This window comes from Pterocles gutturalis, unplaced genomic scaffold (genome assembly GCF_000699245.1).
Source record: "Pterocles gutturalis isolate BGI_N339 unplaced genomic scaffold, ASM69924v1 scaffold21091, whole genome shotgun sequence".
Lineage (NCBI taxonomy): Eukaryota > Metazoa > Chordata > Aves > Pterocliformes > Pteroclidae > Pterocles > Pterocles gutturalis.
In genome coordinates, this window is record NW_010098360.1 from 1,654 (window position 1) to 19,859 (window position 18,206).

Genomic DNA, 18,206 nt, shown 5'->3' on the forward strand with positions numbered 1-18,206 from the left:
AGCCTGTGTATCATCTTTCAAACGTTGGAAAAGTCTGTCTTGAAAATCTGAATAGATTCTGTCAGTTTTGTCAATAAAAAGCTCCTTAAATGGTATTGTGTAGTGGGACTTGTCATTGCCACTGCAATTCCAGGAACAAAGTAGCTTCTGGTTAATGTTTTCCACTGTAAGTTGTAGTACTGACTGTTTTTCCCTTTCATTCAGTAGTAATTAAAATGACAACAGCAGCAAGGCCAACATTTGAACCTGCAAGAGGAGGAAGAGGAAAAGGTGAAGGAGACTTAAGTCAGCTATCCAAACAATATTCCAGCAGAGACCTTCCTTCTCATACTAAAATCAAATACAGGTTAGTATTGGGGTTTTGGTCTTACAGCAAAACAGGCTGGGTGTGATATTTTGTTATGAGCAGTACTCTGAAATTTTTCACAGTAGATGTTCATGTGCTTGTCGCTGAGCAGACACTAGAAATTGTGCAGCAGTGCTGAGTGAGGGGGCTGAAAGTTTAAGTCTTAAAAGCAGACCTAGGAGACTGAATGCATCGCAAGCAATTGCAGAGGTTTAATTTTGGTGGTATTTATCACTGCTTATGGAAGTGAGTCATCAAAAGAAGGCGAGATTTGAACACCAAGGATTTCAGACAGTGGAGTGGAAAGAAAATCAACAGGAACAGTGGGAGCTGACTGAGCCATGGAGGGTGCTGTCATTTGCAGAGCAGAGTGGGATGAGAGGAGAGAAGTTGAGCATGTCTTAAAAGCAGGAAAACCACATCATATATTTGGTAAAGGACCACTGGGGAAGGGGCATTAAGAAGAGGCAGGGAAATCACAGAATAGCGCTTGGGTAGTAGTACCTGTTGGAAGAGCTGTTGTTAAAGACTGCAAGTGGTTCATGCAGGTCCTGGGGGAGGAAATAGCTTTAATTGGTGTGAAAGATGATCTTATGAATATTTTTCTTTGTTTGAAATGCATAATAAATCCTCATTATCCTGAAATATAATACAGATGTCTAGAATTTAAATGAAATGTATCAGCTTAAAAATGTTTTTTTGATCTAGCTGATGTTACTCTTGTCAGTGAAACTACTGTTGAGGTTTTACGTGTGCACTTTTTTTGTTCAGGTGTTTACCCTTTCACTTCTTCCCTCCTGCCCATTTGGTTTTGAAGAATATGTATGGACGAGGGAGTTGTTGTGTTTTGGAGAATACCAAAATCATTGCATTTTGTTGTTATGGGAAAATTGCTGGTGGTTTGTTTCTTCAAACAAAAGTGGTGCTTGGAACAGCAGTCTGTTGCTTTGAAATAAGTGTGTGGGGACAAATATGTGCAGGAATATACAACGTATGTTTTAACAACTCTCTTTGTGTGCGTGAGAGAGAGATGGAGGCGACATTAAGTGTCTTCTTTTCTTTCTCCTGAATACCTAATATGAAGTTGTCTTTCTTAAATCGCCAGGACTGCATCATTGCAGGAAAAGCTTGGTGTTTCAGGCCCACTCATGTTCAGTTGAATGACACAGGGTTTGGGGAGATTTTGCAGCTGTATCAGGGATTCCAAGTTCAGGTTTTTAATTACAAAAGCAAACAAAATACTTCATCATGAAGACAGGCTGTACACACAATGTATTTATAGTGGCTCAAGTCTGGGTTTCTTCAGGCAATCTTAACTTCCAGCACTGGGTTCACAGAAAGGTGAAAGGAATTGCTGTTTGTTTTTATTCATTAGTTCTTTTCAAGATTTTCACAGAAATCCAATGCTGTCTAGGTGGAACTTAGCATGACTCAAATAGTCTGTTGCTTTTGGCCAGCATGTGTCGTATAAAAGAGGGAAAAACATGTATTTGCAGTATGTTTCATGAAAGCTACTGTTTTGCCTGCTCTCCAGACTTCTTTTTATGATTGTGGGAAACTGTCTTGTATGTCTCTTGGAGGGGGAAAAGGTTTATGAAGATTATCTGCTAGTCTTCATCTTATCTGTAAGCCATAGAGACAGTGTTTGAAGCAGCAACTTGGGATGATAAAACGGTAAGGAAAGTTGACCGTAACAGTGGTGGGTGTCTGCTGGGACACTGGGCTTGGACTGCTGGAGGACAGAAGATTTAGACGTAGCTACAAGAGGAAGACGTGGTCATTCTGGTTTTGTAGGAATTTATGTAGCGTCTTTTAATTCATTTGAGAGCCACTGGGAGGAGCATGTGTGTGCGGCAGTGCATGTCTGTGTGTGTAATGCATACAGAGAAGGGGGCTGATAAAGAGAGAATAAAGAAACATATGTCTACCTGGTACCCAGTTCTTGTTCTTTACGCTTAACTGTTCACTCCAGGATTTACTGACCTCCTTCAAAAAATTGCTCCCAGCTGCAGCCTGTCAACTTCAGCTTTTTTTCCCACCTCTTGTTTTTTAGACAGGCCACTCAGGATGCCCCTGAAGAGGTGCGTAACCGTGATTTCAGAAGGGAGCTGGAGGAGAGAGAACGGGTTGCTGCAAGAGAAAAGAATAGAGACAGGCCAACCAGAGGTGAAAACAAAGAAACAAAAAGTCATAATACCTTTGTGTGACATTGCTTGTGCACAAAACTCAGTGTTGCAAGACACTTGCAGATTGCAGACAGCATGTCATAAGAGTGAAATTTAGAGTGTTGGTCTGATAGTTTAGAGCTGTTGACCTGCAAGGGAATGTCCACTGGCTTTCATGCTGGCTTCGTGCTGGCAGAATCTAGGCCAGCCAGTAGAAGAGCACAGGCCATCATGCAGGCCAGCTGATACAGTGTGATTGTAATGAATTGGCAACAAGTATGTACAGCTCATAAAGGGCTTTTCTTTGTACTTGGACAAGTGAGACAGGAAGGAGGAGGGGAATGACTCATCTTCTAGTGTTATAGCACCAGTGTAACAATAAATCTGTTTTTAAAGTATGTGAATCTGTCCAGATACAGTGAAGTGATAATTAAAATGAAAATCAAAGGGGTTTTTGAGAAATAGTAATTTTTAGTATTAACCTTGACAGAATTTAAGTACTTTACATTTAGGTGTGAAGGTGGTGTGGGATTTTCAAATTCAGAGGTGAAAGCAGATGTGGTTTGGAGCAAACTAGCCCACAGCAGTGCTTTGGGGTGGTCCTCAAGGGGAACCCTTCAGTTGGATATATAGAATAAGGACATTTATTGGATGTATAGAATAAGGATATTTCTCTACAACTTTTTCTTTTGCTGTTCTTTCTTCTTGAAATAATTACTTAAAAAAACTTCTGGAGGCCAAAAGGTGAATTTGGGGATGTTATTGCTTCCCTTGAGAATACCTCCAGGAGAGGAATTAGCATGGGCATTAAGATTGAGAAGTTAGGACAAAGTAAGCATAAGCTTGTATCTCTTACTCTAATGCAAGATAAATTGCTTGTGAAGGTTTTTGCTTTCTGATGTTAGATCTGTTAAGTGAAGTTAGTCACTTTTTTTTTTTTTTTAAATCTTGTGTCACAGAACACACAACATCATCTTCTGTGTCGAAGAAGCCTCGGCTAGACCAGATTCCTGCAGCAAATCTTGATGCAGATGATCCTCTTACTGATGTATGTATCTTTTTTTCTGTCTTCTTTTCTTTCATTGTCCTGTCCTGCCTTCAGGATTTGCTGTTAATAGAATATGTACTTTTAGGTCTGCTAAAGATTTAAGCAAGCTTCCAACATATCTTCCTTTTACAGTTACTCTACTGTGGTGGAAGTCCAGAGTGTTTCAGTGGATTCTGGTCCATGCTGTAATGATATTCTTGGAAAGCGCACAAAAAATAGTGAACTGAAAAGACCTCCTAAAGTATGGGAAATAGGTGACTTTTTAGACTTGGTCAACTACTGGGTTAGGTAGAATTCCCCAAAGGCAGAACTATTGAGATATACTGACTGTCTGCATGAGCTATGGATTCTTGCTTTTGGCTCCTCTCCTCATGCTGACATCTAGGAGTTAGGTCTAAGGCTTGACAATAAGCTCAGGTTTTTTAAATCCTGTTATATTTGGTCCCAACAATATTGGACGGGGTATTTGGACACACTACAATGGCTTGTGTTGCAATGATTAGCAAGTGATTGAGGACAGCCATCCTCTATCATCTGTCAGCTGCATAGCATTTCAATTATAAAAGATTAATTGCAGTCATCCAAAAATCACAAACATATTTTTGTCTTGACTTCACTGTACAAGAGCAAATAAACCATTTGTATTGTATTTGCTGCTGCTACAAACACCCAAGTGCTTCAGAAAACAACCATCAGCAAATTGGATTTTTATCTGGGCAGACCAGGGCTGTTTTTATTAAATGAAATGAACGAGCTGCTTCTTGTTCCCATTTGTTGCTATTAGGAAGATGATGAAGATGAGGACTTGGAAGACAGTGATGATGATGACACTGCAGCTCTTCTGGCTGAACTGGAAAAAATCAAGAAAGAACGAGCTGAAGAACAGGCTCGGAAGGTAAAATTTCACCCATTAAAAGGCATCTGTTTTTTGCAAACTGGTGTTTATTGAAACTGGTATGCCTTAAGTACCTAGGATGAGTGAGAACTGGTAAAGTAAGTGCCCCTCAAAGCTCTTCTCAGATATGGTGGATTTTTTTATTCTATCTAGTAATTGTTGTCAAAAACTTTTTTCTTTAGTAGACATACTGAACATTTTACTTGCAAAAATATTTTATTCACTTTCCCAACACTTTGTAGAGGCAGTGAGTCAAGATAATCGTGCTTTTCATACCCAAGTCCTCCTCTGAAGACAGCTATATATAGTGGTATTAGTGAGCTACATACTATCCAGTGTAAATTCATTTGTTAACTAGCTTTTTATGAAACAAGAAATATAATTATTTTTATGAAGTTAAAATAATAGTGCTTTTTGATGCTTTCATATGGCTTCAAATTTTATACCGTAGTTGCGCTTTCACAGCATTGGTTCTGTGTTGCCTTGGCAAGGAGCACCAGTTGTAACTGTAAGACAGAATTATTTTCATGTTGGTTATACACAGGCGAGTTTATTTGAAAAATGTCGCCACAAAAATGAGTAATAAGATGGCAGTCTTTTCAGAACTTGGAAAGTCACCTCACATGTAACCTTCATACCTCCCTATAATCTCTCTCCATACAGAAGTATCATGTTCTGCCCTTGAAAGGCGGGGGAAGTCTCTGTAGTTAGAGATTGTTTTCCCATGAGCAGAATCAAATCCTATGCCTTTGGCTTCCATACCTCCTTAGTGTAAGAAAGTTTGTTGGGATGGAGTGCATTAGCAAAATCCCTGATTGATAAATGGTCTTCTAGGGACTGTTTCTGGGAGTAGTCTGTGTTGTCAAACTGATCAGGATTTAGGATGAACTGTACTGGCTCTAACATTGCATTGCAGCAGAGTTTAGAGTCCAGCTGTTTCATCTGTACTGCTGAAACGCTCTGCTGCTGGTGGTGCAACAGAAGTGGCGGATATGTGCAGCATTCCCTCTTCTGCTTTTATTAAGCACTTTCTGGTTTTTGAACAGGGCTTAAATCATTTTAGTGCTTTTGAAAAATGGTGCATGCTTCAGTTTGAGTAGTTTTGTATGTTTTTGTAAGTAGATTCTCCATTAGTGTAAAAAAAACAAAAGAAAAAACTCAAACAACCAAAAAGCCCATCCAGAAATCTCCCAAAACCAAGCCACCTGTCATCTTTGTTTAAGGTAATGTGAGATGGTTTTTAGAACATGCTAAATAAACATGCCAAGTGCTGATCAGGGGGCTAATCAAAGGCTGCTGTGACAGCTTAATGTTTTTGTGCCTCTCAACTAATAATAGCCTTTCCTGTAGCTTAACACACATGCTTATACTTTTCATGAATGCTCTCCAGTACAGTCAACCAGCAGTGAACAACAGTGAGTAGGATCTAACAGACCCTAGGAACACCTAGGAGAGAATAATGTTGTAACTGCTGTAGACAGCAATGTAGTGCTTGCTACTCTTGGCTAACAATATAGAAATTTACCTTTAGAAACAATAAGGCCTGTAAAACCAGTGAGCTCTGCAATTTTGCAGTTGAGTAGTTGGAAGACTAAAAGCTGTACTGTGCTGCTTCAGTGCAGAAATTTTGCTGTAAAGACTGTTGATACTTGATTCTCCATCTGGCCTGTCAGTGGTCTTTTACATTAAAATGTGTCTGAAAGTGTCTCTCATCTCTTTCTAGGCAGTCGCAGCCCATCATGTAGCAATGAAATTGTGTTCTGCAGTAATAACATGGTGAAAATTACTTAAAAACACTGGCAACAATTATTCCGTGTATTCTTGTGTGAAATACACTCACCTACAAATTAAGGGTAGCAGTGTGTAGGAAAGACTTCTACTTCAGCTGTCCTTGCACAGTCCTTAAAGTGAAAGCTTAGACCTGTGTGGATTTTTCACTTTGCCTGATAAATGAAATTACACATCTAGATTAAGCAGTATAACTTGTCACATTTCAGTGTAGAAAACTTGCATTAGGAAAATAAGGGTAGTAAATTGCAGCACAGACAATGAAGTGCATGCTTCTCTGTTCATGTGTAGAAAGCAGGAATACTCTATTAAATTCTTATTTTGTCACTAGAGGGTGCTAAAAGGTATGAAGTATTTAGTGTAGCATTTGTTTTATTTTACCACTCTTCTAACTGGTAGTATTTTTTGCCTTCAGGGATACTCTCCTTCCCCCAGAAGCAGGTTTTATAATGTCCAGTGCCATGTGTGTACTGAATACATGCATGTTTGTCTGAAATGAATACATTTGTTTCTTCCTAAAAATTAGTTATTTATTTGCAATAGTGCACACTATTGCACAGTCACCACCTACTCTGTTCATCCTTTCACGGGCTGGTGGCAGATAGGCTCTCTTAAAAATTGACATCTTCAGGAAATAGTGGGTGCTCTACAGGTTTTTGGAATTTTATTTTCTTGGGGTTTTTTGAGAGTAGGAAACTAAGACTGCGTTGGTAGAAAAAGTAAAAGTCAAAGTAGGGTGCAGCCTCAGAAAGAGCCTCTAGGAGTAAAGGTCTCCTTAGGAAAGATCACTCATGTATGTTGGCTTTAGGGCTGCAGTCTGTTTAAATTATGCTTGTTTTCCATGGCTTTGAAGTAAGGTGTTACTGGCAAAGCATTTTATAGCCATTTTATATGTCTCTTTTCCCTTCAGGTATGTGAGATTTCATATTATTATGTATTGCAAACCGTAATTTAAACCTAATTTTGTAAGTAACCTTATGTTAGTCATCCAGCTGACTTCAGGATAACGTCTCATGTAAAGCCTTAATTGTGTAGTTGCCATTGGTCCTAATCCACATACAGGGGTGGGTTCTGCAGAAACAGTGCTGGCCGTAGTAGACATTACACGTAAACCAGTGTCAAGGCAAAGGGAAACTGCAGAGTGAATGCCTGTTCACTCTTCTGTGCATCGTTCTAAAATCTCTTTGTTCTTATACAGACAAATCAATGTGTCTTTGCATCTTCTTGGAACGTGCCAGGGTTTTAACAAGATGGAAGTGGGTAAAATACAGTAATAGAGCCCAAGTTTGTGTCATAGGCAAATGTTTTCCTGATACTTTAGTTATTTTGATTTATTAAAGTGCTAGCCCAATTATTTCTGAGACTCCATTTAAAGTAAACTGTATTTTTGTTAACTGTTTTCACTCATCGCTTTGGTGTCCAGTATTTAAGTTGCCATGAAAAGAGGACTTCTCCTTTTAAAAGGCATCTCTAGTGAGACAGCAGTTAAAAATAAAGGCTAAGAATCTGCTTTTCTTCAGATCGTCATGCTCTCTGTTAACTTCCTTACGTGGTAATACCAATTTCCATAGAAATCACACTCTAAATCTAATTTTGACAAGTGTTAATATTAAGAGGTTCTAACTTCCATCACGTTGATATTTCCCTTTAATGTGTGAAGCAAATAGTTTGTCAACCTAATAAGCAATTCTTGTCAAAGCTTGTTAACTTCTGAAAATGCTTACATTCCCTTGAATTCTGTAGAAACATTAAATAAGTACTACAAATGTTTTTAAAAACTGATTGAGCATGGGATGATTCCTGACTTTTCTCATGTCCTCTACGATTTTAATCTCTCATGTTGTTTCTAGTAGACACTAAGCTGACCAGGAAATTTTCATTTTGAAAGCCATTTCTGTGGAATAATTCTGGGTCTGTCTAAAACTGTACGAACACTAGGTCTGCTGTCTGTGTGAACTGTCCATGGGTAGGTTTTATGGAAACATGTTTCAGTATTCCAAACTCAGCATTATGAGGCTCTTGATTTTTAATTTTCACGCACTTCCTTAAAAGGTAAATGGAAATAATTAAAAACAAACCTCAAACCAGTGAGCAGCTGAATGTAAATGTGCAGTTCCAGCAAAGCTATTCTAATATCCACTCATTTTAGGCGTATATAAGACCAGGCTTAAAGTTTTTGGTTTGTTTTCTTACAGTTTTATTTGACAAAGTGTTTCTCTAGAACTAGATACATTGCTTTACCAGTGGTCAGAATAGATCTTAGCGCTGCCCTGTGTTTTAACCATGTCACAGATTTTCAAATAAAACATTAGAAAATTAATCTTGATAGATATTAACGTTTTCACTTAAATGTTAAGGGTCTCTCTAAAACTAAAATATAAAATCTGTGATTAAGAAAGAATTTCAGTAAAGAAGCAAAAGCAGATGACAGAGTGTGTTCCTTCATTAAATGTTTGAGACACGCTAGCGATACTGATCCTTGCCAAGGACTACAGATAATGTCCCCTCCCTTGTGGGCAAAATGGCAATAAATCTGCATGTAGACACTGCAGTTGTGATTACTCTTTTGAAGTTCGAGTTAGTTGTTTGAATCGCTGTATTTCACTGTTTTAGTAATTTGCATAGGTGGATCTCCACGTTACTAAGTTTCCTTCCCTGCTGCTAAAGGCAGTGCTGTCATAGTTTGTCATTCAAAAATTAGCATTAAAATAAGGTTAAGTGATTTTTTTGTTGTTGTTGTTTTTACTTTTTTTTCCCCAGCCTTCAATGAAATGTGGATATTTCAGATTTTCTTTCAGTTACTCAACATCTATAAAAACTGAGCAGGGTAACTTACTTTAGTACAAGGGAGTAATTTCAGGAATTTCAGCACTTTCTGTAAAAGTAATCTTGCTCTGTGCTAAAGGTAGGAACTATACTAAAAAAAAAAAATAACCATGGTAACAATAATGTTTTGCTTTCCTTTGCGGTCAGAAACAAATATGCCAAGGGACTGTTATTCTTACAGCAAGATAAGGAGTAATTGTTTAGTTAAGGTTAATATAGTTTTGTCCGCTTTTTTTTTTTTTTCCACAGCTGTGATTCCGCGTGGTGAGTTCAGTTGTGCAGTGAAGGCTTACTGTGAGATGTGATTTGCATTGCAGCATCTCCATCTGCTTCCTTGGGGTATGGGATCCCCTCTGCCAGTCCAGTCTTATTCCCCACACCGTAATATTCCTGTTCTGTTGCCTCTGCCTCTAATGTGGTGGTTATAACATGGTTGATGTCTGATTCATCTCTGTAGATAGTTGGTGCAACATGCTGCCATTGAAAAGCACAGCGCTGCTGTCTGCAGTGATGGAATAATCTGTAACGTCTTTTTTTTCTAAAATGGCTTAGGAAAAGAGTTGTATACCTTGTCCTGCTGAAATGGAAAGGCAGACAAAGAGGCCTTATTTTAGAAAGGGTGGAGTGAATAGAGATATATTATTCTCTCCCTTAGGCTTTTCTTCTGTTGTGGGTTTGTTGTATCCATAGTGTTTTAGCTTAATAAGCCTTTGTTCTGCCACACAAAAGAACAATGTAGGTTTTGGAGCAACCCCAGCCACTTATTTTGTGAACAGCTGTGCTTGATCGTGCCTCAGAGGTGTGAAGCTCAGACAGCTATGAAAGTTGTGTCTGGTCTGTTTGATTTGATACAACCCATGCTCCATCGCCTGGAGCATCCCAGCTTTCAGTGGAAGAGTGGGCAGTGGAAGATTTATGTGGAAAATTCTGAAACATAATGAAAACCTCTTTTGGCTGGAGATGTGGAATTCTGCAGCTCTGGCCAAAATCTGTAACTTAGCTTAAGTGTAAATGTCAGCTTTGTACCACTGTGAGTTACACCTAGTGTTTCCTCCGTGTCATGTCTCTAAGATACAAAACTTAGTAAATTACCTTATTTTTTTTAATCTTGAAAAAATTATTTGGGAGGTTTTAGTGAAGCTAAATAATACAAAAAATCTTCAAGACCAATCTTAGAATTAGCCTGGTTCTTAAAACTTATAGCGAAAAGTCACACAACCTTGAACAGCTTTGAAGGACTGAATTCCATAAATAAATTACCATGCATGCCGGGCTGTCTTTGTAAAGCAACTAAATCTGGTGATGCTTTAACAGATTGGTCCCCTGTTTGTATTCAGACTCTAATCTCTATGACAAAGATAAGGTTATGCAGCTCGTTACTGCTTCCAGTTGTGCTCTCTCTGCAGGTCTAAAAGCCAGCAGAGTTCTGATTCTGAGCAGAGCTGAGAAGCAGCAGAGGGTCACACAAAGTGCCCAGGGGCTCTGCAGCATCTCTTATTGTGAATAGGGAAAATTAACCTTTGAAAATAAGATTCATAGATGTTTTATATTACTATTGTCAACATAAAAATTGTTTGGCAGTTTCTGTTAGTGTTGTGTTCTTATTGTTTTTAATAACTTAATAGGTGCAAAAGTAAAAGGTAATAATTTTAAATTTCCAAGATTGTCCCTAACATTTCTTTTAATTATAGTGTAATTTTTGCTACCCACCAGTCCTCTGGAATTGCAGTTGACTTCAATCAATGTAGTTTTTTCCTAGCACTTAGCAGTTTTAGACAGAATTCAGTTGTACTTGAAATGCCAAGTTGTTGGGCTTGATGTTACGTGTCCCAGCTTCCATGGTGGTGCAGCGGAGATGCAGTCAGTAGAGCCTGGAGCATGGTTGGTCTCCTGTGTGTGAAGTTTAGTGGGAGCAGAAGAGCCATCTTGACTCCTTACTGTATTCACTAGATCTCTGCTGAGAGGCGAGCTCAGGTGCCTACAAGCAGACGTCTAGATGTAGGTGTCTTAATCTGGAGCTAAATCCTACTCTTAGTCTTATACTACTTCTTGTAGTCTGACGCTTCTTGAAAGTGTTGTTTCAATTTTGTTTCTTTTTTTTAGCAGCACATTTTATTACTTCAGTCTGATAATGCTTTTTTAGTAATGAGAAAGCAAACTATGTCAGGCTAATTGAGGCTGGAGGATATTATGTGGGTTATGTAAAGCAGATAGAAGTTAGGATGATGCCTAACATGCCTTTTTAAAATCTTACTGTAGAAAAATTAAATGTACATCTGTGTGTAATAAGAACACTGGAGTACTGTATGCGTATTTTTTTATGATTTTTAATATTGACTTTATCTTCCTCTAGTGATTCAGTATGTTTACCATTCAAATGACTGACTGAGTGCTTTTCATTTCTCTTCGTGCATGGTGGATGATGCTGGAACCATCAGCTTTGTAGGAACTGTTGAGATTAAATCTGAAATGGAGGAAGGGAGGGAAGAACAACTGTAATTCCCCCCAAAAGGTGCTGACTGACTCCAGTGGACTTTTGACCATCGAAGAAGCACTGTTGTGCAGTCCACTGTAGTTCTGTATTTGTCAGTGGAGTGTGGATGCTTTTCCAAGCTTCATAAAAAAACGTCATAAGATAGTTATACCAGCAGATAAAGTGGTGCACGATGCACAGGTTCAGTAACTTTGGGTCCTGACTGAGGTTAATGTCTTAGAAATTTGAGGGTGAGACTGCCATGCTCTGCGTGTCAACTTGAGAAGAGTTCTCCTGGAGTTCAGCTTTAAAATGTCTGTGTCTGTTTGCATATATACAACTTGGAAGAAGCTCTCTCTGTAGAAGCATTTTTCAACAGGGGAATATTAGTTTCTTACAATACTCTTATTAACGCTGTCTTCTCTTGAGTATAGTCCAGTATGAATTTTTGTTTTGTAGCATTCTTAGTTTTAAGATTTGTCCCAGACCTCCTGTTTTTTCAAAGTTTCACTTTTAATGGAGCATCAGAGATTAAATTTAATGAGGCAAAGCCCACCTTATTGGGCTGTGTGGGCAACACAGAGAACACTTCACATGCTTGCATCCTGTTGTAAATTTGCTTTATGGGCTTAAACAGAATCTGATCACCTCTCGGGAGGTACCTGAGAATCAGTACTGATTTTCTTTTGCTTGTACCAGTGTTCTAGTTTTTGCTTAGTTTCTTAGAAGTGTTTTGCGTGCATGTCCTGTACAGTAGTCCAAAGACTGGTCGGCTTTTGGTGGGAACATGTGACACAGACTGCAGTAAATTGGATTTCACTGCTGTTGGCTCCTCCATGTTATGAGGAAAGAAGATGGTAAGTCAGAGGTTGGCATACTGTGAAGAAGCAGCTGCATACATTCCTTGTCTGTAATCCACAGAGGAAAGAAATCTGTAATTTGAATTTGTATTTTTCTTATTTACTGGGATGTTGATAACTAAAGTTGGAATGTAAATGTTGGATTTAGAGCTGTGTTTGAAAATGTGAAACTTGATTTGTGTTAATAACTTCTAACTGCTGCAGTTTGTGTTAAAGCTCCTTGGATACAGCAGCAAGGGCAAGTTTTGCCTTTGCGTATGTTTTAATAAGGGCATTACAGGGCTTCTCCTGAAGCTGTGCCATGCTTCTAAGCAATATGCCCTTTTGGGGAGCTTTTCCCATCCCACTGGCAATTAATTACAGCTGGTTCTAAATTCTGTTTGTGAGAAGCAGTGTAATGGTAGGTGCTTTTTCATAACTAAAACTTGAGTAGATTTTTGAAAGGTAAAATCTTTACCAGTGATCCTGCATCATCTGGTATTTGTACGTATGTTAAGTTAGTATTGTTCTTAAGAGCGCTGAGGTGTTTTATAGGAATATTTCACATACTTGATCAGTCCAAGTGGAAAACATTGTAAAATGTAGATAGTTTTAGTAATAATTCACTTAGTATTGATTAAATGTTTGAAGCTAGAGGACTCTGGCTAGCATCAGTGTTCAAGCTTAGCACTTAAATCTTGCAAACGCTGTCATCAAGAAAAACATTTCCTCTTTTGGGATCCCATAGAAGTCCTCAGTCATTAATTTTCTGCAGTTTGGAAAAAAAAAAAAACCACAAACCACAACCTTGTGATATCTTTGTCTTTAGTTTATATCGTTGTTAAAAGACATGGTTTGAGTCTCCTGCAGTGCTGATGAGACTTCAGTGTGTTTTTTAACTAGAATGTCTTCAGACCATAGTTCAGCGTACAGGGAACGCGAGACCTAGTTAGTCATCCAATTTTATTTTTTTTTCCTTCTGGTACTTTCATCAAAGAACAATCCTTGTAATACATTTGAAAGGTTGTGGAAGAATATGTTGATGTAAAGTGAATATTACGCATTCATTTTGAAGTCTGTGAACATTTAAGTCACTAAATATATTAATACAGCTTGGAGGTGTGGGCATTGGAAGCTACTTTGTGTTGCCTGTAGTGCAGTGCTTCACGTAGGCTAGAGTTACCTGCTTTTGACAGTACAAGAAGAAGACAATTTTTCTGCTCCTTAAGATTGGGACTCTTAAATAGTCTTATGACATCCACTGCTCAGTTTCACCTTAAATTTCTCAATATTCTTTTTAAACTGGTCCTTAGGGAAGTTGTAGTTGTAAAACCCAAGCAGATTGCTGAAGATAAGGAAGTTTCAGCCTGCTGTAAATAATGAATAGTGTATAATGTACTCTCTTTTCCCATGAGGATAAAGAAAATCTTTTAATCTGTATACAGTTTTTAATATAATAAATATGTAAATGGTAAAGCTGGAATTTACTGAATATTTGATGGAACACCAGAGGTAAGTGGAGCAGATATGAGTGTTGCTAAATTGACAGTTGATTACCAATGGTAAGCTCTTTAGAGCATCTCTGCTTCTATCCTTGTTGTACTCATATGCAAGTGTCAAACACCCAGAAAAGTTTGAGCTAGGAATTAAATCTCTATCCATGTGCATCTTCTCAGTTAAATTATGTTTATCTCTACCAGCTAGATGAGAAAAGTGACCTAGAAAAGTAATATATCCATTTCTGGTTCTCAGGAACAAGAGCAAAAGGCTGAAGAAGAAAGAATTCGGATGGAGAACATTCTGAGTGGTAACCCACTGCTGAAACTTACTGGCCCAGCACAGCCTCAAGCAAATTTCAAAGTGAAGAGGAGGTACTGTGCAGTCTGTACTGATGTCCATCCCCTTGCTTGCTCTCGTTACTCAGAGTCTGAAAATGTTATCACTGACATTGGTTTTTATTTCCTTCCTCACTTCTTATCACAAGCAGTGTAATATAGAATTGGGATACTGATGCAGGTGGTGATTGTCTTGTGCATCTCTCTAAACAAATCATCTTGCTCCTATGTGTTTAAAAAAAGAGAGAGAGAGATTGAGAATTGTGTTTGTCTGATATTGTTCATAATGATACTAAAAGTAACAGTACCAAAGTTCCCCAAGAAATTTGATGTTATGCTCCTCTTTAAAATCTAGCTGGTTTGGGGTTTTTTAGTGTAACTAGAATTAAGAAATAACAGCCATTTTGTGAATACAGTTCTTTGCAGATATTCCAAGTACTGTTGTGTACATCAGAATTAGGGCCATTAGAATAAAGGGTTTTTTTCTGCTCTGTTCAAATGGTCATTATTTTCTGTAAAGAAAAAATAACCTTTAATCTACTGATATCTCATTTCTAACTCAGGAGCGTGGCTTGGATTAGAAAAATAGATCTTTTTTTCTTGAAGACTAAAATCTAATCCTTATGACTAGTAGTTCTTAGTATGTTTAAATAGGCCAAACTTCATTTATGTATTTTTGTAAGTTGCATCTAATTTTCATACAAATTTACTGAAGTTAACATTTGTTTTCAGATGGGATGATGATGTTGTCTTCAAGAATTGTGCCAAAGGGATAGACGAAACAAAAAAGGACAAAAGATTCGTGAATGATACTCTGCGATCAGAATTTCACAAAAAGTTCATGGAAAAATATATCAAGTAGTACAATTTTATCTGTGGTGCTGAAGGACTTGGAAGGTCATGGTTATTCCCTCCCTTTCCCTCAGAATTCAAAGCTGAATACTTGGTCATGAATTCCCAAATGCTTTTCCAAGATCACCAGCTTCATAATTAGTAATTATGTATCTGGAGTTTTTATTCCTGCAGTATGTGTTCCTTTTCAGTTTTAATTAAATCAGTTTGTGTTTCCTGAATGTTTGTGTTCACGTGCATTTACTTTTACTGGCTGCCTTGTAGATAGAAGTGAAGCTGGTTTGCAATAAATACTTCTAATTGTTTCAATTGCTTTCCAAACCAACCTGTATTTGTAGTGATGATGGTTTGTAAATTGTGCAACTTACATAAATGTCAGTATTATCAAAGATTGGGACTAGCTGAGTATGATAAGGAGTGTGAACTGGAAAGAGCTAGATTTTCTGCAGCAAACTGGACTTCCTCTTAATAGCTAGTTAGAAACTTAGTTAATAATCTTTGGGTTTTAGTTTCTTCTTACTGTCAACCAAGTTACGGTTTGGTGGGATAGCTCGAAGTTCTCAGCAGCTCTGCTTTCTGGGTTCTTTTGGCTCAGCACTTCTGTAATGCTTGGGGGAACATTGAGAGGGAAATGCTCTGTGGAACCACAGGGCTTCTTCCTCCTCGATAAAGCTGTGTTCAATCTTTCAGCCTCAACCACGCAGCCCCAAGGCTCAGTGTGTTTGTGTGTGGTTCAGGAGTAATAGTGTTAGAAAATTGCAAGTGACTGTTTTTATTAAACAAGTGATCTCCTCAAGATACTATGGTACACTTTGTTTACTTCTTCAGTGTACATTTTAACACTTAATAGGACAGTATAAAATATGAATGACTGAAAAAAAATTCAGTTGTGAAGGGATTTTTTTTCTCTCCTCGGTTGCCTTTGAAATCATGGTCAAGTGATGCACCAGATATGAACCTAACATTTGCAAAATGTAGTTACCTCTCTACCTAGAAGGCTACAGTGGCAGAACTCAGATGTGTTTAGGTAAAATTCCTGCCTTTTTCCTTGCCTTTGTTATGCTCAGGCTAGTTCATTCTTAGAGGTGCGGTTTCATAGCCACATCATTATTTTCAAGCTCTTAATTTGAAAATATATATGATTTTCTTTTTAAGAGAGTAAATGTAGAGCACAACGTCTTAGATTTTTGTTGGGCATGGCTCTGCTATCCTGTAAAAGCTTTCATTAGGTTTAGCTGCATTTGCCAGCCTTTCATTAAGCCATGTGTAGTGTACTGATGCCAGCAGCTAATACCCATATTTACTTGTAAGAGATTTTCAGCATGCTTCAGGTCATGTGAGCTTCTGCAGCGACTGGAAGAATACATGTTGGAGTTACTTCTGCTACCTGCCTCAAGATAGCAGTGATTCTTGGGAAGCAGAAAAATGGGTGTAATTTGTAATTGTCTTTCTTTAAATTAAAATACTAAAAAATCTTGGTATATAGACAATGTATTTAGAAGGGGAAAAAATGTTAAGAGCTGTACTTGTCAGGGTCTGGCAGTGAAACCAGCGGCTGCTTTACGTCTGACCTAACAGCATAGTTGTTATGGCAACAGCAAAAAAAATACAGTGGTCTCGGAGTATTACAAGATGTAATCACTGTGCCAAAGTGAGCAAATGAGTATACAGTTTTATTGGAGAGAGGGAGATGTCGTTGAAACACCAGTTCAGTGCCTTCACGGAAATCATAAGTATGTAATGCCATCATTTGTGTTCTTGAAATAATGTAACTCATAATGCAAATTGGAAGAAGTCAGATGGCCGGGGCTGGATGAGATCTTCTTCAGATGTGCAGGCAGTTGTTCTCTGCACCTGCAGGAACCCCCTTCTTAAACTTTTGCATAATGCATAGGTGTACTCAGTCATTTTTTCCAGTAGCTCTCTCCCTCCCTGGTTCTGGAGAAAGAGCCGTAGGGATGGTATAGCCGGGCTGCAGCTTTATTTGAGGATTTTTGTTGGCTGCTTTGTTCAGCTCAACCACAAAATTTGCAGATCCTATCTCTAACCTTCCCCCTTAAAGCTTTTGTATTTTAGCCTTCAGCAGTGTAAGCTGACCCACAATCTGAGGACTGAGCTATAGGCAAACACAATATGATAATTAAGGAATCTCAAGCCTTATCTCTTGGTGGGTTTTGCATCATTAACTACTGAATTTTCTTCACTAGTACTGGAAAACTAAAGCACTTTGTGTTTTTTGTCAGGGAAGAACCCTGTGCTTTCAGTACTGATACTGTATTGATGTTTAATTTTCTACTGTGCTTCTTCTACTCATACATAGGAAAAGACAAGCAGATCATTTGTTTTTGTAAAACAGCAGTGTGACTGCGAGTTCTTAAAAACATCAGGCTGTGATGTTCTGCACCTCTGCTCCCAGCATAGCTTTTTTCCAGAAGCCTCTGTTCAGTATGACAAATAACTTTCAACAAAGGCTGGGGATCTGTCAAGGTAGCTGTTCCAGGAGATGAAATGGAAGAAAGTTAACATTCAGCACTTCAGGGAATGCAATATTTTACAGTTCCTAGCAATCAGGATTGTTTGCTCCTGTGTTTTTGTAAGCAACACCTGAACTCACTGGCACTGGTGGCTTGAAACAAAGCCACTTCCTTTATAAACAGTTTCCTCCTTCTTTATGGTTATCTTCAGCGTAGCATTGGAACCGAAAACCAGGATCTATTTTCCATAGGGACTAACAGTTAAACTTCTGAGGTTTTTTTAGAAAGCCTTGTCTTTCAAAATTTTTCTTGGAATGTCTTTTATAATTCTAAAGGGTTTAATAGTGTGAGGAGTAAAGCTTAATGATAGTCCTGCAGCTGGAAATAATTGTGCTGTGTGTATACAAGGTTCTAAAATGTTTAGCATCTACTTGTCTTCCTCAAGTAGATGGCTGAATATTGAAGTCTGAATATTGCAACCAGCAAAATTATTATGTGCGTTTTTCATGATTACATGTAGTTATAGGTACTACGTAGGCATCCTATGAATACCTGGAAGGAGTTTGGTTTGGTTTTGGGGGTTTTTTTGGTTTTGTTTTTTTTTTGTTGGGTGTTTTTTTTAGTGTCTTTGGTGATTTCCAATTCCTCTGTTAACTCGGATTTTG

At 38.2% G+C, this 18,206-nt stretch overlaps 1 protein-coding gene across 1 annotated transcript; it reads left to right on the forward strand.

The window, feature by feature from the left end:
- Nucleotides 1-210: 210 nt before the first annotated feature.
- CWC15 (CWC15 spliceosome-associated protein) lies at nucleotides 211-15,388 on the forward strand. The gene is made up of 6 exons (XM_010072749.1): nucleotides 211-346; nucleotides 2,400-2,512; nucleotides 3,471-3,559; nucleotides 4,344-4,454; nucleotides 14,133-14,251; nucleotides 14,948-15,388. The coding sequence occupies exons 1-6, from the start codon at nucleotides 216-218 to the stop codon at nucleotides 15,075-15,077; spliced, it is 693 nt and encodes a 230-aa protein (XP_010071051.1). The 5' UTR covers nucleotides 211-215; the 3' UTR covers nucleotides 15,078-15,388.
- The last annotated feature ends 2,818 nt before the right edge of the window (nucleotides 15,389-18,206 follow it).